This window comes from Oncorhynchus mykiss, chromosome 14 (assembly GCF_057628025.1).
Source record: "Oncorhynchus mykiss isolate SJ-2025 chromosome 14, ASM5762802v1, whole genome shotgun sequence".
NCBI classification, from domain to species: Eukaryota; Metazoa; Chordata; class Actinopteri; order Salmoniformes; family Salmonidae; genus Oncorhynchus; species Oncorhynchus mykiss.
Window position 1 is genome coordinate 8,392,335 of NC_143035.1, and position 25,166 is coordinate 8,417,500.

Below are 25,166 nucleotides of genomic sequence, written 5' to 3' on the forward strand. Positions count from 1 at the left end.
TCTGCTGTGTCACGGAAGCCCTTCTCACTGCCAAAGCTGACTCGCTCTCCTTTATTCTCACTCTCCTAGATCTATCCTCTGTCTTCGGCATCGTGAACCATCAGATCCTCCTCTCCAACCTCTCAGGGCCGGGCGTCTCAGGCTCGGCACACGCTTGGATTGCATCCTAACTGGCAGGCCGCTCCTACCAGGTGACGTTGATAGTATCTGTGTCTGACCACGTGCTCTCACTACTGGTGTCCCCCAGAGCTTGGTTCTAGGCCTTCTCCACTTCTCTCTATATAACCTGTTCACTTAGCTCTGTCATATCCTCACATGGTCTCTCCTATCATTGCTTTGCGGATGACACTCAACTACTTTTCTCCTTCCCCACTTCTGACACCCAGGTGTTGACAAACATCTCCGCGTCCCAGGCAGATATCTCAGCGTGGATGTCAACCCACCACCTCAAGCTCAACCTAGACAAGATGGAGCTGCTCTTCTTCCCGTGTAAGGCCTGCTCGCTCCAAGATCTCTCATTCACGGTTGACAACTCCATGGTGTCCCCATCCCAGAGTGGAAAGAACCTTGACGTGACCCTGGACTACACCCTGTCATTCTCTGCAAACATCAAAGTAGTGACTCGCTCCTGTAGGTTCATGCTCTACAAAATCCTCACACAGGAAGAGGCGCAGGTCCTAATCTCCCGTCTGGACTACTGCAATTCGCTGCCAGTTGGGCTCCCCGCTTGTGCCATCAAACCCCTGCAACTTATCCAGAACGCCGCAGCCCGCCTGGAGTTCAACCTTCCCAAGTTCTTCCATGTCACCCTGCTCCTCCCCACACTCCACTGGCTTCCAGTCAAAGCTCACATCCACTACAAGACCATGGTACTTGCCTAAGAAGCAGCAAGAGGAACTGCCCGTCCCAACCTTCAGGCTATGTTCAAACCCTACAGCCCATCCAGAGTCCTCCGTTCTGCCACCTCTGGTCTCTGGCCCTTCCACCTCGACAGGACAAGGAAGAGCCTAGTCAAAGCTCTTCTCTGTCCTGGCACCCCGATGGTGGAACAAGCTTCCCCCCGAAGCAAGGACAGCAGTGTCCCTGCCCATCTTGCTCTATTCTCCCAATTTACCACCTTTATTGACGATATTTTGCTCCAACAGAGCGATCCCATCCCCAAATATATTCCTTTCACCCCACAAGATCATTACGTACATGATGCACTATGGGTGTGGATACATTACAAAACATGGCTATACAAAAACAAATCATACTTAAATCATACTTAGGATCATGTATAAAAATGCCCAGTTGCCCATTATTTTGGCTACAATGGCTAAGAAGAGAGCTCAGTGACTATGAAAGAGGGGTCTCAAAGGAGCATAGGGGATTTAAAGGTGGTGTGTGTGGTGTGTGTCTCAGTCACCAAATCTCAACCCAATTGAACACTGAACACTTATGGGAGATTCTGGAGTGGAGCCTCACTGTAATCTCCTGCTTATGATGGAGAGCACCACTATGTCTTAACACACACTCACTCAATCACCCTCCATACTGCTATAGAGTCTTAACACTCCCTCACCCTCCATACTGCTATCCTGTCTTAACACACACACACTCACTCACTCCCTCACCCTCCATACTGCTATCCTGCCTTAACACACACAAACTCACTCCCTCACCCTCCATACTGCTATCCTGTCTTAACACTCCCTCACCCTCCATACTGCTATCCTGCCTTAACACACACTAACTCACTCCCTCACCCTCCATACTGCTATCCTGTCTTAACACACACTCACTCCCTCCCTCACCCTCCATACTGCTATCCTGTCTTAACACACACTCACTCCCTCACCCTCCATACTGCTATCCTGTCTTAACACACACTCACTCCCTCGCCCTCCATACTGCTATACTGTCTTAACACACACTCACTCCCTCACCCTCCAAACTGCTATACTGTCTCACTCCCTCACCCTCCATACTGCTATACTGTCTTAACACACACTCACCCTCCAAACTGCTATACTGTCTTAACACACACTCACTCCCTCACCCTCCATACTGCTATACTGTCTTAACACACACACACACACTCACTCCCTCACAATCCATACTGCTATACTGTCTTAACACACACTCACTACCTCACCCTCCATACTGCTATACTGTCGAGAGAGAGAGAGAGAGAGAGAGAGAGAGAGAGAGAGAGATGGGAGAGAGAGAGATGGGAGAGAGAGAGAGAGAGAGAGAGAGAGATGGGAAAGGAGGTGGGAAAGAGATGGAAACTCCTTAAACCACAAGGAGTTTTTTTGCTTGTTTTACATTCCAGTGTGTGTGTCCGCATATATGTGACTGCATTAACTTGATTGCCACCGTCTCTGTGATGCATTCAGATTAACCCTGCTCAGGCACACACATCACCACCACTTTCTGATTAAAAGATCTTGTCAGGGCTGTATTTGATCACGAGGAAACTCACTGACAGCTTATGAATCAATTCATTATGAACACATTTGGTCTCTTTTTCATAATGACAGGCCGTGTTTCTCCTAATAGCTTTAGTCGCATGGATTTATTTAAAACATACCATTATATCACATCTAGAAGGGTAGAGCTCATCTATGCAGGTTTAAAATTCCATTAGTGCCGACGCTTAATCCAACACGCAATACAACCGCTTGTACTCTGTCCTAACCTGTATTGAAATGCATCATGCGTTGAGTACCTGAAGTACAGCTGCAACACTGGCTTCACAATGTCAGCAGGATATCAATAGTTGTATTTTCACCGCTATGGCTGCAAATCTCGTACTAAAGAGAGTGAATTATGTGGAGTATGAGCGTTGATAGCATAGTTACAGTGTGTTAGTAATGTGATGTATGGAAACAGGCATCTTTAAACCAAACAGGGCCAGACAGAGGCAGCATGTGCTGTCATAATACCAGCGCTTATTTCACTAGATCAAGATGCTACGCTGGGACAAAAGGTTGCGTGTACTTTAACTGGTGTGTGCGTGTGTGTGTGCACGTGCCTGTGTGTGCAACCGAAGCACTTCTTTATTTTGCCAATTAAAAAAGCCACCTACACAATGACTGACTGACTTATACTGACAGACTCATTGACAGACTGACAGGTTTAGGGTTAAAGGTTACTCACCGGTCTTCTCTGTCTTGTCTCTGTGTGGTTTGACCAGTTCCTGACCAGGCAGACATGGGCACGGTCCCTCACACTTCAGAGCGATGCTCTTCCCTGATGTGCACGCCTGGAACTCCAGCTTACACTACAAAACACAGAGAGTCATGGGTAGTGGAGTCTTTCTTCATGGAGAGGCAGATGAGGTAGGCAAGTCTCCCTTGAGGTAATGTTGGACATTCAGCTCAAATGAACAGATGTGGCCACTAAGAAGCTATGTAAACACACGTTTACACACACCACTGGCTTTCTTTTCCTGGCTTGTCTGTTAGAGCATAGCCATTTTCTCAATACAACAGCAGAGTACAGTAATCAGGTCATGAATAAATGGAAATAGCCTTTAAATGCACTAAAACAATATCCCTGAAATAATGAACCTTCTGTCAAAATAAAATCACATTTTCCCTCTGAGGGTCTGCAAGAGATGCATGCGTGCGTGCACACGCACACACACACACACACACACACACACACACACACACACACACACACACACACACACACACACACACACACACACACACACACACACACACACACACACACACACACACACACACACACACACACAGTCTCTCTCCTCTCAGCTCTCCCGTTGACACTTTCAATTTCACACATTCCAATTTAAATCCATCACCTCCTCCCTGACAGTTCTTAGATAGCGGCACTAATGTCGCCTAATGCAATTTGTTGACAAAGGTACGCCACTCTCCCGTTGTACACATATTGAATTATCTGTCCAGAGGGAGGAGAGGAAGCCTATGAAATATTCCCCAGAAAATTCAATTTGCTGCCATTTCCAGGCTAGTCAAACACTGTCTGTGTCAGTATTGAGAACATTCTGGAATATCTCTCTCGCTCTCTCTGTGTACGGTTTTAAATAATGTACAGAAAAGAAACAGAAAATTAAGTAGAGGGTCAAGTACAGAGAACAGTAGAAGGAAAAGGAAGGAGGGAGAGAGAGAGCGATAGGGAGACGAAGAAATACTATATTATTTTGACAGAAGGTTCATTACACTCTAATGACACAGTAATAGAGAGAATTAGGGAACATAAAAGTGAGACACAAAGAAAGAGAGAAGATGAGACAGAGAAAGAGAGAGGACATGATTGTTCCACAGTGAGTGGAGGGGGCCGAGGAGTTCAGACTGAAGCACTACTCATCCAGCGGGTTTAGGAGAGAGGGGGATGAGCAGAGAGAGAGAAGGATGAGAAGTGGAGAGAGTTAGGAGAGAGGAGCAATGTAAAGGGCTTTACTCTGCAAGCTGCAGTCTCTCTCCAGAGATGAAAGCATCCTTCTGATAATGGGATCTGGAGTGTGTGTGTGTGTGTGTGTGTGTGTGTGTGTGTGTGTGTGTGTGTGTGTATATGCATGTGAGAATCCAACATCATTTCACACTTTATAAGAGCACTACACTATAAGAGCCAGATTCTTAGCCCAGGCGCTAACCGTTATATTGCTGTTCGTCTCAGTAGGGGCGACATCACTAGCAGCTAACTGAGGCCACACATTTATCCAGACCACTGAAGCCAGAGGGAGCAGGTAAAAGGAGAGGAGAGAGGGACAACACTGCCACCCCTTTCCCCCTCCCCTCCTTCGCTCTCTGATGGAGAGTGACACCCCAATCCCCCTCTCCACCTCTGGAGTGGATGAGGCAAAGGGGAGTGGGGGCAGGTATGTGTGTGTGTGTGTGTGTCAGTGTGTGCTAATGACAGAACCCCCATGAGAAGAGGGCTGATTGATCTCTGCGAATCTATGTGGCAGAGGATCGCCTCCCTCAGTGGTAATGGAGGCCAGATTAGATTTTGTGTGTGCATGCGTGCGTGTATGTGTGTCTGTGGTTACAGAGTGGTTTCTAGCTATTAAAAGGGCTTACATTCTATGGGCATTTTATCTCAGTAAAGGTGACAGAGGGGGTGAGGTGGAGGGATGGGGGAGCAAAGCAGGGATAATTGGGGAGCAAAAGAGAGGGAAGAACTGAACGAGACCGAGGGAGAAGAGAGGAGAAGAGGGAGAGGTTGTTTTTCTCTAGCCGAAGGACTCTGGAATCAAATGGCATCGGCAGACACAGTTCATCCTCAGCGTCATCCATCACGGCTGACGCGGGCATTTACGGAGCGTCGCCATTCCGAAGCTCTCCGTGTGTGTGTGTGTGTGTGTGTGTGTGTGTGTGTGTGTGTGTGTGTGTGTTTGTGTGTGTGTAGACCTATGACTATAAATGAGCAGCCAAACGAGATATTAAAGAAAGAGAGAACGAGGGAGAGAGAGAAGATGGGTTGGGGTGGTATGCGTCTCACCTTAGAGGAGTAGGTGTGGCCGTCAGAGCCGCACACGGGGCTGGGGTGGATGACAGGGCACGGACCACACTTCCCATGGGCCCCTGCTCCTGCCCAGTGTTTGTGGGCCAATCTTTCTTTTCTGGGTTTCACACTAAAGAGAGAGGAGGGGAGGGGGGCAGTGAGAGACACGTGCATAATGCAATATAGTAGCATATTACTCAAAGATAAGCGAACAGATTTGATTGTTCATTTCTACTCGACTCAGTATCTCGATTACAAATGTCTGAGAGCACTGTGGTAAGAGATCCAGGAAGTTGAACAAAACTGCAGGGGCTTCCAATGACAACAGTGGATGTTAAAGGTGCAATGCAGCTGTTTCATTCACAATATCAAATCATTTCTGGGTAACAATTATGTACTGTGATCATTTAAATTAAAATGGTTTTAAAAAAAAGACACAAAAATAGCTTCTTAGCGAAGATACATTTTTCAAGGAAGACTTTTGCTAGTACTGTCTGGGAGTGGTCTGCGTGGGGGAGGGGAAAACTGAACAGCTGCTATTGGCAGAGAGGATTAGAACTCTTTTATTAATAACTAATAGTCTGAGTCGATCTTCACGTAAGGAATTCCCCACGCCCACAAATTGGGGAAACCCACATTCTTTCCAATTGAGCCCCATTGTAAAAGAGGCGTCAAAAACAAAATTCGCCGTACATTTTTTGTTACATAGAAATAACAAAACATGCAGAGAAGCTGCTCTGCTGTTCAATGTACATGAACCAGGTCAAACATCCCGACCTACGGTTGGCAATGCTCCCACGTAGGGAAATAAGGACAGCTTCGAGAAGAGCCCTGTGGCTTCAGGCTATTCAGTGTAGGACAGTGGGTAATGTGGGGAACCAGTGTCCAAGTAGGCTACATGTAGCTATGAGTGTGAAAAACATTTAATCACAGATAAGACATTTAACTTGTTTAGTATAGTCCGTTTGTAACTCCACTCACTACTTGCATCTATATAGTCCATTTGTTTGTGTTGTTGGTCTTGGCTAGCTTAATGTTCCCGGTCGGTAGCTAGGTAGCACTGACTCACGTGGCTGCTAGCACCGTCATGAAAAGCAGCATGAGTGAGAACGGTAGGGAGCAGGCAGTGTTGAAAAGTCATCTCTAGACAGGCTGTACTTTTCTTAAATGTGGTTTGTAACTGACTAAAACAAGCAGACAGCACAAAAACTGCACATGAAAAAGGTAACGTTTTTGCTGTGAGCCAATGGAGTAACCTAGTTAACCACAGGTTGTTTTCCCCATAGGTGGGCTGGGCCACGACGCTCTATCTAATACCGACTGGGACTATTTAGCGGCTGGTGATTTTCAGGCTGTCTTTTCAAACAGCTCTCGGCACTAATAGGGCATTATCATAACGTTCACAATCTCACAGTATTATTCATACCTCATAGTGTGCTATTATATAAGAACACATAGAAATCACGTTTTTTGACTGACCTAGGCCTTTGAACTCAATTTCATTGGATATTGCTTGTTCATACAACTTTAATTGCATCCAAATTGCATTCAAAATGCACGTTGCAGAAGTCAAATTGCACACAATTGCATCGCTCCCAATCAAAGTTGTCTACTCAGTAGATAAACAGGTCTGCCAACTACACTTCTTGTTCCAAACGGTCCAAAACAACAGCAGTAGAATAATAACAGCATGTCTAATCACTCCAATCTAATTGTCTTCGTACCAAGATGGCGCCCGAGGCGTCCATTACTGCTGTAACTCTCAAACCAAATGATGTACTGTACATCAGTCTCTCTCTCTCTCTCCTTGGGGATAGTAGTGTGTGTGTGTGTGTGTGTGTGTGTGTGTGTGTGTGTGTGTGTGTGTGTGTGTGTGTGTGTGTGTGTGCCAGGGTAATGTAGGCCCTGGTCCACCAGTGCTTTTCTATAACGAGCGTAATTACATTGGATAAAATCTTCCAGCAATCTTCTCGTTAAGTGCTCCGCCCTCCCTCACCCAGTCTGTCTGTCGACACATCACCCTCCTCTACAACAACACCAGAGGTGTGAAGTTAGAGAAATGAATCTGACAACTGGGATGTACGGCGAACGCCACTGACTTGAGAATGAATAGGGTGCGGGTGTCAGAGTGGGGGTACGGGGGAAATCTGTCACACATCTCTGGCTGTGAAACGGGTCCATTCCCGTCCAGGTCTGGGGCAGCATGGTGCGGTGCGGATCGGCAGGCAGACACCTCCGTGATGCCTATAATTATCCATCTCCCCAGCCGTGACAAAAACACTATAATCACAGATTAGACATGCCACGCACTGCCAATACCTACTAGTGAATAAAAAAGCAATTATGTCTCATAATAGTGTGTAATATAAAACGCTGATGAGGCTGATCAAAATCTCCTAAAGATGTCCACCCTCATCCTCCTCCTCCCCTTTCTCTCCTCCTTCCTCCCTCCTTTTCATAGATAACCCTGAAAGCCTGGGAGAGCTGTGTGTGTGAGTGTGTGCGTGTGAGTGTGTGTGTATGTGGGTGTGTTGAAGCGTGTGCTTCCTCTAGTCAGGGTATCTATGTCTGGGTAGATAACACATACGCATGGCGAGGGAGAGAAGGATCGCTGTCAGATAGCTGTGTGTCCAACACGCCTGTGTTTGTTCATGCGTGTGGTCTCTGTGTTACGTGTCGGGGTGTGACAGAATGGTGTGTGCGTACGTGTGTGGGAAGAGGGGATGGCATTAGGCTCACAGACCACCCCTGGAGACCCTGCCGTGAAACTCTCACTCTCTTCTTTACCCAGCGGACATCATTCTGACTGACTGACCACAGAGCACAAGGAGGGAGAGAGGGAGAGCGAGAGAGCGAGAAAGAGAGAGTGAGAGGGAGAGAAGGAGAGAGAGCGAGATCGAGAGAGTGAGAAGGAGAGAAGGAGACAATGAGAGAGAGCGAGAGCAAAAGGAAGAAGGAGAGAGAATAAAGAGAGAGAAGGGAATAATACTTATTTTCCTCCTATCTTGTTGTTTCTCTCTGTCCATCGGTTTCTCTTCATTTGCCTGCCTCCTTAGTGCTCTCTGTCCAGCTCTCTCAAATCGCGGCAGGGTCTCTCTCCATCTCATTGGCCTCCTGGTGGTAGTGTGTGCGACCGTTTGTGTGTGTGTGTGTGTGTGGGGGGGAGGTCAGCTGTGTTTCCCTTGACACACACACACACACACCACAGCTGGCTGTTTTAACAGTGGAAATGGAGCTCGACTAGGTTAACGGCACTGTATAACAATGACCCAGCTGGTATAGTGTAGACATACAGCATATGAACCTGTGCTCCAGTCACTCAGAGTACATCACACTCAACACTGAGTGCCTCTGCATGTACGTAGCTCTGCGGTAGATTTCAATCTGTTTCAATATGCCATAACGTCATTGAATTGAACAAGTTATGAACAAGTCATCATCCCAAATATCACCCTGAAGGTCTCACGATTCAAATGATTAGGACATCTGAACACTTTAACTAAAGTTCCAGCTGTGTATTTGATCTGTGCATGTGCTATGACAAGGAACGCGAGCCTTCCTCGTTGGCGAAAATGTGAGTTTGGCGAAGTGAGTTTGGAAAATCCGAAAGTGTGCATCTTTGAAACAGTTTTCACATACAAACTGTATATGTCTGAACTCGGAATCAAATAGGTTTCCCAAAAATGAGACGATGCCTGTGATACAGTAAAACGTTTATTTTGATTGCCGATTTTACGCATCTTTCAGGTAGCCTATCAGTCCTATCAGGTAGCCTATCAGTCCTTTCAGGTAGCCTATCAGTCCTATCAGGTAGCCTGAGCCAGACTACCATGTAAACCGGATTGTAAGGGAAATCATTATTCTTGCAAAGCATTGTCAACATTTTAATCTAACTATTGTACTAACCAGAGTATTCGCAACAATTGAATGCATGTTAATGTACACAGGCTCTTTTTCTGATAAATTCAGTTTGAAACTGGATCAGCAGAGCAGTGGTAGCGACAGAAGACGTGCTTGGAGCCCTCAAGTGACGAGTCTCTGTTCTGCTCTTCTCTGCGCCTGTACACCCAGAGGCGCCAGTAATTATGAGTAACGAGCACTTACTCCCTATTAACGGCCATTGCATAATTTAGATTTGTTTGTATTAAACAGAAGACTGGAGAGAGGCACCGAGATCAAGTGTTGAGAGGGGCCCACGCCTCCCCCTTCTTTCTATCCCCCACAGAGATGCTATATGTAATGATATGCTCCCCCCCCCTCCTCCTCCCCCTTCTTCCTGTTCTCTCTGTCAATCAAATGTCATCTCAGTGGACAAGAGCAGTAATAGAAGCCGAGGAAATGCCATGCAGAGTGCATACTTCCGCGGACTTCAATGGCTGCAGAGAGAGGCTAGGACACGGGGATTGCACATGATTTGCACTTAGGAGGCAGGTGGGTGGTGTGGCTAATACCAGGCCAGGGTGTACTATAGGTTACTAAAGTATATACATCATTAAAGCCATTAAGCGAAAGAAAGGCATTCGAGTTTGAGCTTTTCTTTTCCTTTACCGCACATTGTAGAGGACTAAGGGCTAATGGTGTGCTTTATGAGAGTCTTACCTGTGTCTAGGCTGCTTGTGGTTGGTGTTGGTGCAGATGGCTGTCTGGTAGTCGTGGCTGAAACACACCTTGTGAGCAGGGCAGCGCACCTTCAGACACGGGTCTTTAGTGGCGTCCGGAGCTACATGGAGAGAGAGAAGGGACAAAATTCATCACTAAATTATTAAATCAGGACCTACCATTGGCAGTACAAAAGGAAAGTTCATCAAGACAAGTATACTCATATCCAGGGCGGGACAAAATGCCCCCCCCCCCCCGTTCCCAGTGAAAGCGCCCCTGCTCATGTCAGACTAGTATCAGTCCAGAGAGAATATGGATTCTAGCAACAAAGAGAGAAGAGGGGGGGGGGGGGGGGGGGGGGGGGGAGAAGAGAGTCTATTCACAACCGAGAAATATCTTTCAATCATTCAGACACAGAGATAAAGGAAAGGAGTCCGATGAAAAAACCTGAGTGCCGTATCAGCATCACACAACTACAGGAACACCGCCCTCTAACTCAGTGCTTCGACAAATGTCCGCCCTCGCCATTCAGAAATAAGCATTTCTGTCAATGCCAGCAACCATAAAATAGAGGGGAGAGAAGAGGAGCGAGGGAGATGGGGGGGGGGGGGGGGGAGAACGCAAGGGAGAGGGTGTGTGTCTGTAGGGGGCTTATAGCAGTGGCCAGGCTCCTAAATGCTCCATATAAAACAGTGACAGTTGAACCCTAAATCCTCCTCTTTGATCTGAAACTGAAACCTATGTATTTAACCTGCACCTTCAGCCATTCCAACATTCAGCAATCTAACAGCTGAGAATACACATTGCATTAAGAAAAGTAAGAACCATAGGGAAGAGTGAGAGACATGGATGTAGCTAGAGATTTTGGAGTGTGACCATTCTGGACCTGCCTCATCAGAACTCTGTGCAAGCGAGTAGTATAGCCCTGTCTACATTCACATCAATCTCCCCAGCAACATTATCTCCATGGCTGCGAGACACAGGTGGCTGGCGTCTAAGGTGACGAAGATCTAAGACACACATTGGCTCTGAGCGTTCGGGCACTTCATGCTACGCTTACTACACAAATCCCCCCACAGGGGATGGAGAGAAAAGGAATAAAGAAAGTGGGAGAGGAGGAGGAAGAAAGAGAGAGATGGGGGTGCTGTAAAGGAGGGAAATATGTAGGACTGGGAGCAGTTATCAGTTATCATTAGTTATCAGTTATCATCAGTTATCATTACTCAGTTCTTCTGATTCCATATATTCACTAGGGAGGAGAGGAGGAAGAGAGGAGGAGGTGGGGAGAAGAAAGTTGACCAACAGTCTTTGATCATGCTTTGATTCTAACGGGGACATTTCTAAATGACCCCAAACTTTTGAACGGTAGTGTATATATACTGTTGATGTCAGAAGTTTACATACACTTAGGTTGGAGTCTTTAAAACTAGTTTTTCAACCACTCCACACATTTCTTGTTAACAAACTATAGTTTTGGCAAATTACTTGTGCATGACACAAGTAATTTTTCCAACAATTGTTTACAGACAGATTATTTCTCTTATAATTCACTGTATCACAATTCCGGTGGGTCAGAAGTTTACATACACTAAGTTGACTGTGCCTTTAAACAACTTGGAAAATTCCAGAAAATTATGTCATGGCTTTAGAAGCTTCTGATGTGCTAATTGACATAATTTGAGGATGTATTTCAAGGCCTACCATCAAACTCAGTGCCTCTTCGCTTGACATCATGGCAAAATCAAAATAAATCAGCCCAGACCTTAGAAAACAAATTGTAGACCTCCACAAGTCTGGATCATCCTTGTGAGCAATTTACAAATGCCTGAAGGTACCACATTCATCTGTACAAACAATAGTACGCAAGTATAAACACCGTGGGACCACGCAGCCATCATTCTGCTCAGGAAGGAGACGCGTCCTGTCTCCTAGAGATGAACGTACTTTGGTGCGAAAAGTGCAAATCAATCCCAGAACAACAGCAAAGGACCTTGTGAAGATGCTGGAGGAAACAGGTACAAAAGTATCTATATCCACAGTAAAACGAGTCCTATATCGACATAACCTGAAAGGCCGCTCAGCAAGGAAGAAGCCACTGCTCCAAAACCACCATAAAAAAAGCCAGACTACGGTTTGGAACTGCACATGGGGACAAAGATCGTTCTTTTTTGGGAAATGTCCTCTGGTCTGATGAAACAAAAATAGAACTGTTTGGCCATAATGACCATCATTATGTTTGGAGGAAAAAGGAGGAGACTTGCAAGCCAAAGAACACCATCCCAACCGTGAAGCACGGGGGTGGCAGCATCATGTTGTGGGGATGCTTTGCTGCAGAGGGACTGGTGCACTTCACAAAATAGATGGCATCATGGGGTAGGAAAATGATGTGGATATATTGAAGCAACATCTCAAGACATCAGTCAGGAAGTTAAAGCTTGGTCGCAAATGGGTCTTCCAAATGGACAATGACCCAAGCATACTTCCAAAGTTGTGGCACAATGGCTTAAGGACAACAAAGTCAAGGTATTGGAGTGACCTTCACAAAGCCCTGACCTCAATCCTATAGAAAACTTGTGGGCAGAACTGAAAAAGAGTGCACGAGCAAGGAGGCCTTCAAACCTGACTCAGTTACACCAGCTCTGTCAGGAGGAATAGGCCAAAATTTACCCAACCTATTATGGGAATCTTGTGGAACGCTAACCGAAACGTTTGACCCAAGTTAAACAATTTAAAGGCAATGCTACCAAATACTAATTGAGTGTATGTGAACTTCTGACCCACTGGGAATGTGATGAACGAAATAAAAGCTGAAATAAATAATTCTCTCTACTATTATTCTGACATTTCACATTCTTAAAATAAAGTGGTGATCCTAACTGACCTAAAACAGGGAATTTTTACTGGGATCAAATGTCAGGAATTGTGAAAAACTGAGTTTAAATGTAATTGGCTAAGGTGTATGTAAACTTCCAACTTCAACTGTATATAACATTAAACGATTTGAAAGGTAACTGCTGCACCGCTTATTGTTGCTGACTTTACACGAGCAGTGTGTCCGCATTGGTGAAATGACTAGCTACGTTGGGACTCTTCACGCTGCACTCACTCACTGACGAACACAGTAACGCTCTCGCCTCCCACACACACACGCGGATCCAAATGTCACACACAATTGTTGTGCACTGAAATCTTGGGAGAGTCAACCGCCAACTTAAAACCGTACCGCTATCCAATGACATCATGAGGAGTAGAATACAGGACATGTCTGAGGACATAACGCACCAGACATCAGAGAGCACCAGTGCAAATGGCCATTACGCACAGCAGCTTGATGAATCCACGGATGTGGCTAACCATGCAATGCTAATGGTCTACATCAGACACGTCTGGGATCATAACTTCGAGGAGCAGTTCCTCTTTAGTCAGGATCTTCCCACCACCACCACCACAGAGGCTGTCTTTAACACAATGGATATGTACCTGGACTCTGTGGGATTGGCCTGGGATGGGTGCGTCGGAGTGACCACTGATGGGGCAGCTGCCATGACGGGAAAGCTACCCCGGAGTAGCAAAGCCGATACTGGAGAGAGCGCCGAGTGCAACGTGGAACCACTGCTTCCTACACAGGGAGGCATTGGCAGCGAAGGACATGGTGCCTGAGCTCCACGCCACTCTCCAGGATGTGATCAAGTGTGTCAACTATATCAAAAAAAAGAGTTCCACGAAAAGCAGGCGTTTTCAGGCCTTCTGCAGGGATATGGCGAGGGAGGACCAGCAGATTCTTTACCAAGCAGAAGTCCGCTGTCTTTCCAAGGGTAAAGTGTTGGGTCGCCTTTTATGAGCTTCCTTTGCTGCATTTCCTTCGGAGATTGTTGCATTTATTTCGGAAAACAAGTCATCTCTGCCGAACATTCCGATTGTGAGGTATGGCTCGCGCAAGTTCCCTACCTGCTGGATATTTTTGATCATCTGAATTCTCTCAATGTGTCAATGCAAGGGAGGTGGCACAATCGATTTGAACAGAGGGACAAAGTGGATGCCTTCAAGATGAAACTAAGTGTTTGGGCAAATCATGCTTCTAATGGGAGGATTGACATGTTTCCCAGTGCTGATTTTGAGATTCAGAATCTGATCAACAAAGCGACACACAAACAAACCGTTAAACAGCATCTTGTCAAGCTGCAGGGTATGTTCTTGCGACTACTTCCCCGGAGGAGAACAGGAGACTGGATACGGGACGCCTTTCGGGTGGAGATGGGAAGCATCACGTTGCCAAGCAACGAAGAGGATCTGACGGTGGCGCTGTCATTTGATCGCGGACTGTGCATGTGCTTCCCGGAAATGACACCGGCCAATGTCCTGGTGCAGCGTAATGGGAGAGTATCCTGCTCTCTCCTGTCATGAAATCAGAATCATGCTACCGTTCAGCACTACCCGTCTGTGTGAAAGTGGCTTCTCTGCTATGGCCATGCTGAAAACTAAAAGCAGAAACAAACTGGACAGCCAGCATGACCTCCGAGTTGCCCTGTCAACCAGACTTCAATAAACGTATCAAACTGAAGAACAAGACAGTTAACCCACCGTTCCTAGGCCGTCATTGTAAATAGAAATGCGTTCTTAACTGACTTGCCTAGTTAAATAAAGGTAAAAAAAGAAAGAATAATTAAAAAGAAACACCCCCAGCTTTCCCACTGATAGGCACACACACACACACACACACACACACACACACACACACACACACACACACATAATAAATAACAAGTTAATGAGTTATTGTTCACTATTTACATTTTATCGAACTGGTTAAAAACGTTACACCTTCAGAAAAACTTTTCACGGTTGTGAAACTATAAACATTTGCATTTGGTGATTTAAGAATTCCTAATGATGGTTGTTTTTTCTATTTTAAACACTGATGTGTGTTACTGTTCATTAACATTATTGGACTGGTGTGTGTTACTGTTCATTAACATTATTGGACTGGTATGTGTTACTGTTCATTAACATTATTGGACTGGTGTGTGTTACTGTTCATTAACATTATTGGACTGGTTATGATGTCATGAGTCTGATCATTTCTTACACCCCACTACTGAACTGGTCGCCTAATTAAATGGCTTATTCTCGACAATTGAGGTCAATTGTGCGCCGCCCTATGGGACTCCCAATCACGGCTGGATGAGATGCAGCCTGAATTCGAACCAGGTACTGTAGTGATGCCTCTTGCACTGAGATGCAGTGCTTTAGACTTCCACGCCACTCGGGAGCCCCACACTCGGGGGTGTGCCAAGCTTGTAGCATCATACCCAAAAAGACTTGAGACTGTAATCGCTGCCAAAGGTCCTTCAACAAAGTACTGAGATAAGGGTCTGAAAACCTAAATATCACATTTTAAATACATTTTGATTGTCATTATGGGGTGTTGTGTGTAGATTGATGAGGGGGGGGGGGGGGGGGGGGAACGATTTAATCAATTTTAGAATAAGGCTGTAAAGTAACAAAATGTGGAAAAGTCAAGGGGTCTGAATACTTTCCGAATGCACTGTATACATTTTTAAAAAAGCAACGGTAAACTGTTGTGAACACAACCTGGATCAAAGCAGGAACCTGTGGAGAAAACAACAAGGATTAAAAACCTAGAATCAGCTTCAAAGCCAAAAGGACTCCGTGCTGCTGATACACAGACCCCCCTTAGCAAACTCAGAGTGTGTCTGATAACTTCACAACACAAGAGTGGCCAGGCCTCAACTATCTCTCTAATGGGTTGTGTTTGAGCTGTGTCTGCTGTGTGATGTCAACACGAGTGCTCTCTGACCCACAACACACGCTACACTGGTGGTTACATCCTGGTTTAGTTCTGGTACACACTGCTGGTACACAGCGATACATTTATTCGATTTTTTTTTATTTCACCTTTATTTAACCAGGTAGGCTAGTTGAGAACAATTTCTCATTTACAACTGCGACCTGGCCAAGATAAAGCAAAGCAGTGCGACACAAACAACAACACATGGAGTTACACATGGAAAAAACAAGCGTACAGTCAATAACACAATAGAAAAAAAGAAAGTCTATATACAGTGTGTGCAAATGGCGTGAGGAGGTAAGGCAATAAATAGGCCATAGTAGCGGAGTAATTACAATTTAGCAAATTAACACTGGAGTGATAGATAGAAGAACTGGTGTGCAAAAGAGAAGAAACGTAATTAAAAACAATATGGGGATGAGGTAGGTAGATTGGGTGGGCTATTTACAGATGGGCTATGTACAGCTGCAGTGATCGGTTAGCTGCTCAGATAGCTGATGTTTAAAGTTAGTGAGGGAAATTTTTGAAATTCGTTCCAGTCATTGGCAGCAGAGAACTGGAAGGAAAGGCGGCCAAAGGGGTTGTTGGCTTTGGGGATGACCAGTGAGATATACCTGCTGGAGCTCGTGCTACGGGTGGGTGTTGTTATCGTGACCAGTGAGCTGAGATAAGGCGGAGCTTTACCTAGCATAGACTTATAGATGACCTGGAGCCAGTGGTTCTGGCGACAAAAATGTAGCGAGGGCCAGCCGACTAGAGCATACAGGTCGCAGTGGTGGGTGGTATATGGGGCTATGGTGACAAAATGGAAGGCACTGTGATAGACTGCATCCAGTTTGCTGAGTAGAGTGTTGGAGGCTATTTTGTAAATGACATCACCGAAGTCAAGGATCAGTAGGATAGTCAGTTTTACAAGGGTATGTTTGACGGTGTGAGTGAAGGAGGCTTTGTTGCGAAATAGGAAGCTGATTCTAGATTTTATTTTGGAATGACTAATATGAGTCTGGAAGGAGAGTTTAAAGTCTAGCCAGACACCTAGGTATTTGTAGTTGTCCACATATTCTAAGTCAGAACCATCCAGAGTAGTGATGCTTGTCGGGCGGGCGGGTGCGGGCAGCGAGTGGTTGAAAAGCATGCATTTCTTTTTACTAGTGTTTAAGAGCAGTTGGAGGCCACGGAAGGAGGGTTGTATGGCACAGTGTCCAAAGAAGGGCCAGATGTATACAGAATGGTGTCGTCTGCGTAGAGGTGGATCAGGGAATCACCTGCAGCAAGAGCGACATTGTTGATACAGTGCCTTGCGAAAGTATTCGGCCCCCTTGAACTTTGCGACCTTTTGCCACATTTCAGGCTTCAAACATAAAGATATAAAACTGTATTTTTTTGTGACGAATCAACAACAAGTGGGACACAATCATGAAGTGGAAGGACATTTATTGTATATTTCAAACTTTTTTAACAAATCAAAAACTGAAAAATTGGGCGTGCAAAATTATTCAGCCCCTTTACTTTCAGTGCAGCAAACTCTCTCCAGAAGTTCAGTGAGGATCTCTGAATGATCCAATGTTGACCTAAATGACTAATGATGATAAATACAATCCACCTGTGTGTAATCAAGTCTCCGTATAAATGCACCTGCACTGTGATAGTCTCAGAGGTCCGTTAAAAGCGCAGAGAGCATCATGAAGAACAAGGAACACACCAGGCAGGTCCGAGATACTGTTGTGAAGAAGTTTAAAGCCGGATTTGGATACAAAAAGATTTCCCAAGCTTTAAACATCCCAAGGAGCACTGTGCAAGCGATAATATTGAAATGGAAGGAGTATCAGACCACTGCAAATCTACCAAGACCTGGCCGTCCCTCTAAACTTTCAGCTCATACAAGGAGAAGACTGATCAGAGATGCAGCCAAGAGGCCCATGATCACTCTGGATGAACTGCAGAGATCTACAGCTGAGGTGGGAGACTCTGTCCATAGGACAACAATCAGTCGTATATTGCACAAATCTGGCCTTTATGGAAGAGTGGCAAGAAGAAAGCCATTTCTTAAAGATATCCATAAAAAGTGTTGTTTAAAGTTTGCCACAAGCCACCTGGGAGACACACCAAACATGTGGAAGAAGGTGCTCTGGTCAGATGAAACCAAAATTGAACTTTTTGGCAACAATGCAAAACGTTATGTTTGGCGTAAAAGCAACACAGCTCATCACCCTGAACACACCATCCCCACTGTCAAACATGGTGGTGGCAGCATCATGGGTTGGGCCTGCTTTTCTTCAGCAGGGACAGGGAAGATGGTTAAAATTGATGGGAAGATGGATGGAGCCAAATACAGGACCATTCTGGAAGAAAACCTGATGGAGTCTGCAAAAGACCTGAGACTGGGACGGAGATTTGTCTTCCAACAAGACAATGATCCAAAACATAAAGCAAAATCTACAATGGAATGGTTCAAAAATAAACATATGCAGGTGTTAGAATGGCCAAGTCAAAGTCCAGACCTGAATCCAATCGAGAATCTGTGGAAAGAACTGAAAACTGCTGTTCACAAATGCTCTCCATCCAACCTCACTGAGCTCGAGCTGTTTTGCAAAGAGGAATGGGAAAAAATGTCAGTCTCTCGATGTGCAAAACTGACAGAGACATACCCCAAGCGACTTACAGCTGTAATCGCAGCAAAAGGTGGCGCTACAAAGTATTAACTTAAGGTGGCTGAATAATTTTGCACGCCCAATTTTTCAGTTTTTGATTTGTTAAAAAAGTTTGAAATATCCAATAAATGTCGTTCCACTTCATGATTGTGTCCCACTTGTTGTTGATTCTTCACAAAAAAATACAGTTTTATATCTTTATGTTTGAAGCCTGAAATGTGGCAAAAGGTCGCAAAGTTCAAGGGGGCCGAATACTTTCGCAAGGCACTGTATATACAGAGAAAAGAGTCGGCCCGAGAATTTAACCCTGTGGTACCCCCATAGAGACTACCAGAGGTCCGGACAACAGACCCTCCGATTTGACACACTGAACTCTGTTTGAGATACATAAGATGTTACCTGTTCACTTCTCAAAGTTAAAGGAGGCATGTTAGTGAAAAGGTTTAACGGAATACTTGAAGATATGGAAGATATACATGTTTTCTGTTGGTTATGAAGTAGTTTGTCAAATCTCTGACTCTCTACTGTGCACTCTGAAGCTGTCCAGGAATGTGCTATTTTTTAAAATCTCCCTCATCATCCCCGACTCCCTCTCCCTCTCTTGTTCTCTCTATTTCTCCCGCTCGCCTTCTGAAATTGAGAGACAGCATGGCAATATTTTTCCTGATATCTGTCTTTTTTGTGGCGTCGGCTTGAGGTGGAGTGTTTATATCTTCTTTAGGGTTTACCTTGGCTCTCTCTCTGCTACAGAGCAGGAAGAAACTCATCTGATTTCATTCCCTGCTGAAAATGACTTTCTGCCCGAGAGGGAAATGAGAGATAAGAGGAGGATGAGAAGGGGGAGGAGGAGAGATGAGAGGGGGATGTGGGTGAAAGGGGGTAAGAGGTGGTAAGAGGGTGACAGGAGGAGAGTGAGGGGTGAGACGAGGGTGAAAGAGATAAGAGTGGGTGAGAGGAGAAGAGAGAGATGAGAGGTGGAGAGAAATACATGAGAGGAAGGGAGAAGGGGAAGATGGTTAACAGAGAGGTCGAGGACAGCTTAGAGCAAATGCAACCCACATACTAAACAGATACAAAATTACAACCCACGTACAAAACAGATACAAAAATGAAACCCACATTCATACAACCCACATATAAAACAGATAGAAATATACACATTCAACTACCCAGACATAAAAGGTGCATTTCTCAATTCCATACTTTCGAGTAGCATAATTATACATTTAATTTCATAAGGCACAACACAGATGATGAGAGAAAGCAGGAGATGGGAACAGAAGAAGAGAAAACCCACGTGTAGTTCATAGAGTAATAATGAGAGCCTGGGATAATGGAGGAGAAGCGAGGGATGAGAGAGAGAGAGAGGGGAAGCAGAGCCTTTATCTGCCTATTACAGGCCTGAGTGAAAAGCCTTGGCTGTTTAACCAACTGCACCATATTCCGTATCTCTCCTCTTCCACTATCCCTCTCTCCTTATTTACGATCCCTCTCTCCCTACCACTTCCTCTTTCTCCCTCCCACTTTATTTTACTCACAATCTCCGTCTCTCACTCCCTGTATCACTATCCCTCTCTCACTCTCAAAATCTTTTGCTTGCTCCTTTAACCCACCTCAATCTTACATCTTTAGTCTCTATTCGCTACAGCCCTGACCTTTAAGTGTTAATAACCCTGATAGAATATGTATCTCCCTCTCTCTCTACCCTTTCTCCCTCCCACTCACTGCATCTTCGATTTGTTTTAATATAAAACCAAAACACATTAAAAACGTCCCAATTGTCTCCGATAATTTTTCGGACCGGTGGTTGCCGTAGCAACGCTATCCTCGGAATGTCATGAGCGAGGCGGTCTCCATCTGATAAACGAGAGGAGAGGTGGAGAGTGACAGATGCTAAACAAACTAATGCTCGATAAAGGACTATGAAGAAAAACGTTCTGATCGGAGGAGAGAGCAAAAGACTGGGAGAGGGGACTGGGAGAGGGTGCAAGCATGCGTGCATGCTCGTATGCTTGTGTGCGTCAGCCCATGACGCAAAGTGGGTTAAAGTGTGAGTGACAGCTGTTGGGAGCCAAGGATGCCACTATAGGGAGGGACAATCGAATCTGTTACCTCTCTGAAAACACACGCACACACACACACACACACACACACACACACACACACACACACACTTCCCTTTACCACACAACCATCCCTTCTTGTCCAGTCATTGTCCTTCTGTAAGTGCCAGGTTGATTGTCTGATTGATGCCCCCTGGGTGCAGTAACGGCAGTGTGTGGATTGGCACAGATGGCACCGAGTTGGCAGGTACAGCTAAGATGAGGGTGGACATGGACAAGAGGAGGGGAGGAGGGGGTTGGCAAAGTGACAATGTCATATGATCCGTTATTTAGCTTAAATCCACCGTGACACTGCTTATACAGTTCTGCTCTATTCATTCTTCCCATGTATCCTGCACTTTTGTACACATTATAGACCCTCCCTATGGAGACTCAGGGACACATATTGTATCCAAAAAGACCATGCGTTTGTATGTGTGTGTGTGTGTGTGTGTGTGTGGAGAGGGTGGGGGGGTACAACGGTACATTACAACCATTAGTGTGTGAAGAAGAGATGAGTGTGTTAATCAGATCCAACCCTCTCTTGGCTGGCCCTGTCTTGGCTGGCCGTCCATCTGGCAGGAAGCCCTCTGCTTGCCAACCCCAGTCACCTTGGCCCTCCAGTTGGCCACCAGAGCACCGAGACCTGGGTTGGACTTGAAGGCTCTAACACACACACGCACGCTCACTCACGCACGCACGCACACACACACACACCCCAACTCTCCCTTTCAGAATTTTCCTCTCTTTTTTGCTCAGACACCCAAAAACACATTGGTCAGGATAATCATTAAAGCTTTGGTCCATCATGGTAGCCAATGGGCTGTAAAACTTAGGACTAATTTGACACCAAAGTTGTTTATCTCTGGTCCTCTTCTCACAGTGAGTGTCTTGCTGAGACAGATTGTCTGTGCATTACTTGCTATTGGAGGAGGTCTTTATTGAGTCGATTTCACAAATGAATTGGCAATTTAGTGGCTGAGAGCAGCTCTCTTGTGGCTTTTAATGGTGCTGTTTAGCCCCTTTACCCAGTCTAAGTGGTGTCAATACACTGAGTGTACAAAACATTAGGAACACCTTCCTAATATTGAGTTGCACCCACTTTTGCCCTCAGATCAGTCTCAATTCGTCAGGGCATGGACTCTACAAGGTGTTGAAAGCGTTCCACAGGGATGCTGGCCCATGATGACTCCATTGCTTCCCACAGTTGTGTCAAGTTGGATGGATGTCCTTTGGGTTGTGGACCATTCTTGAAACACGCGGGAAACTGTTGAGCTTGAAAAACACAGCAGCGTTGCAGTTCTTGACACAAACCGGAGCACCTACCTCGTTTATAAGGCCCTTACCTTTTATGTCTTGCACATTCACTCTCTGAAAAGCACAATTGTCTCGAGGCTTAAAAATATGTATTTAACCTCTCTCCTCCCATTCATATACACTGATTGAAGTGGATTTAACATCAATAAGGGATCACAGCTTTCACCTGGATTCACCTGGTCAGTCTATGTCATGGAAGAGCAGTTTTTTTTATCATGTTTTGCACATTCAGTGTATGTTTCTCCGCATCTGTCACACACACACGTAAGCACAGGAAGACACACACACACACACACACACACACACACACACACACACACACACACACACACACACACACACACACACACACACACACACACACTTTATTTATGCTCTCTCATCCAAGGCTAAGGGTAGGTAACAACACATCCGCCACACTGATCCTCAACACTGGGGGCCCCTCAGGGGTGCGTGCTCAGTCCCCTCCTGTACTCCCTGTTCATTCATGACTGCATGGCCAGGCATGACTCCAACACCATCATTAAGTTTGCAGATGACACAACAGCGGTAGGCCTGATCACCGACAACGACAAGACAGCTTTTTGGGAGGAGGTCAGAGATCTGACCGTGTGGTGCAAGGACAACAACCTCTCCCTCAATGTGATCAAGACAAAGGAGATGATTGTGGACTACAGGAAAAGGAGAACCGAGCACGCACCCATTCTCATCGACGGGGCTGTAGTGGTGCAGGTTGAGAGCTTCTAGTTCCTTGGCGTCCACATCACCAACAAACTAACATGATCCAAGCATATCAAGACAGTCGTGAAGAGGGCACGACAAAACCTATTCCCCCTCAGGAGACTGAAAAGATTTGGCATGGGTCCTCAGATCCTCAAAAGGTTCTACAGCTGCACCATCGAGAGCATCCTGACGGGCTGCATCACTGCTCGGCCTCCGACCACAAGGCACTACAGAGGGTATTGCGTACGGCCCAGTACTGGGGCCAAGCTTCCTGCCATCCATGACTTCTATACCAGGCGATGTCACAGGAAGGCCCTAAAAATAATGAAAGACTCCAGCCACCCTAGTCATCGACGGTTCTCTCTGCTACCGCACGCCAAGCGGTACTAGAGCGCCAAGTATAGGTCGAAGAGGCTTCTAAACAGCTTCTACCCCCCAAGCCATAAGACTCCTGAACATCTAATCAAATGGCTTCCCAGACTATTTGCATTGCCCCCCCCCCCCCTCTTTTACACCGCTGCTACTCTCTGTTATCATCTATGCATAGTCACTTTAATAACTCTACCTATATGTACATATCACCTCAATTACCTCGACTAACCGGTGTCCCCGCAGATTGACTATGTACCGGTTCCCAACTGTATATAGCCTCGCAATTGTTATTTTACTGCTGCTCATTAATTATTTGGAACTTTTATTTGTAACTTTTTTGTTGTTGTATTTTTCTTAAAACTGCATTGTTGGTTAAGGGCTTGTAAGTCAGCATTTCACTGTAAGGTCTACACCTGTTCTATTCAGCGCACAAATACAAATACATTTTGATTTGAATATTCAGTATGAGAAAACTGAAAAACATATATTTCTTCTCCCATTTGCGGCATTAACAACTGAGGACTAAAATACACCCTGCTGAAGCCTCTATAGGCTATACTGATTGACCTGGGACATGTACCCACAGGTGGGCACTCTGACCCCAGCCACGGTGACTTGAGGGAGCATAGTGCAGGGAGAGACGACCCTTGGGCTAAGGTAAAGGTCAGAGGTCACAGCGATCAGACCTTTCCCTGCACGCAAAAAATAGCATTAGGTTGTACCGACGACTGACAATTAGATAGGTACAAACTCTAAAGCAGTTAATTGGGTCTTATTGGGTTTAATAATGCAGTTCCCTCAAGGGTTGCGTCTCTGAAGCACAACTAACCCTCTAACCTCTCCTCTCCAAGAGGCTCGGGACCATTCAAGGCTTAAAAGCACCCCTATTACCATTTAATAGCTGCAGCCATTCCCAACTACTCTCCGCAGGAAGCACATTACCCCAGCGCTTTAAAGTTCCATTAGGAAAAAAAGGTTAAGAGTGCAATGCCCTAACTCCTCCCCTTGGAAACGCTGCTCGCCGCTCTCGGTTCCACTCTGCTTTTATGGATAATATTCCCCCAGAGAGATAAAAAGAGAAAGAAGAAAATAAAACATGATTTTATGTCCTCTCGTTGTTGGACTGGAGCCAGGGTGTAGGAGAATGATTTGATAGTAAAGATGGTTGTCAAACAGGACAAACCTCACTGCCAACTGCCCTGTTAGAGGGGAGTGTTCTGACCCCAAATGAATAGCTGCTCAGTTGTATGCGGGGTGTGTGTGTACAGTCTGTGTGTGTATGCATGCATGCTTCAACTTGTGTGCCTATGTATGTTTCTGTCTGTCACAGTAGCCACCATCCAGGCATTGCCTTGTGTATGTGTGTGTATGTGTGTGTGTGTGTGTGTGTTTACGTGTGCTTGCCAGTCCCCTCAGGCTTAGTGTTGTCCCCTCCCATTGTGTGTGTGTCGAGGCGTGGCATGGTTACTGGCAGGGGAGACGTTAATCCACCCCCGGTCTCCACAGACACCATCGCCACGGTTACCTGGCTCCATGGGAAGCAGAGTGGGCCTGGAGTTGTGTTGGAGAGTCATAATGAGTGCATCTGATTCCAATACCTTTAGTCTGACAGGTCAGCTCAATGTCAATAAGTGAGATCAAATACCCATTAGCAGGCTATATAGTGGGAAGACCATTTATTTGTTTGTTATAATTGGTCTGACTAGCATTTCTATCAAAGCCTATTGTCTTGTATCGTTAACAGCCCACCAGTAGGTTTGGTAACTTAATAATCAGGTATACTTCTCTCCTCCTGTCCCTCTGTCTGTTTGGTAGAAGGGAAGTCATCACCTTTCCCCCAACAGAAAAACCCTTGAATGAGTAGGTGTTCAAAACATTTGACTGGTACTGTCTGTGTTTGGTGAGTGTTTTGTGTGTGTGTGTGTGTGTGTGTGTGTGTGTGTGTGTGTGTGTGTGTGTGTGTGTGTGTGTGTATATATATACACACACATATTAGAGGCCGACCGATTAATCGGCATGGCTGATTTCAAGTTTTTATAACAATCGGTAATCTGGATTTTGGGATTATGTAATTGGCATTTTTGGATAATTTTTGGATTATGGCCGATTACA

General features: G+C 45.6%; 1 protein-coding gene across 1 annotated transcript in view; it reads right to left on the reverse strand.

Annotated features, from left to right (window-relative positions):
- LOC110487720 (testican-1) overlaps positions 1-25,166 on the reverse strand; it is a 288,270-nt gene that overhangs the window by 55,023 nt on the left and 208,081 nt on the right. The window contains exons 5-7 of the mRNA XM_036942848.2: positions 10,081-10,201; positions 5,479-5,611; positions 3,145-3,268 (exon numbers count right to left, since the gene is read on the reverse strand). Of these exons, the coding sequence (XP_036798743.1) occupies positions 3,145-3,268; positions 5,479-5,611; positions 10,081-10,201 (378 nt within the window). The remainder of the gene's footprint in view (positions 1-3,144; positions 3,269-5,478; positions 5,612-10,080; positions 10,202-25,166) is intronic.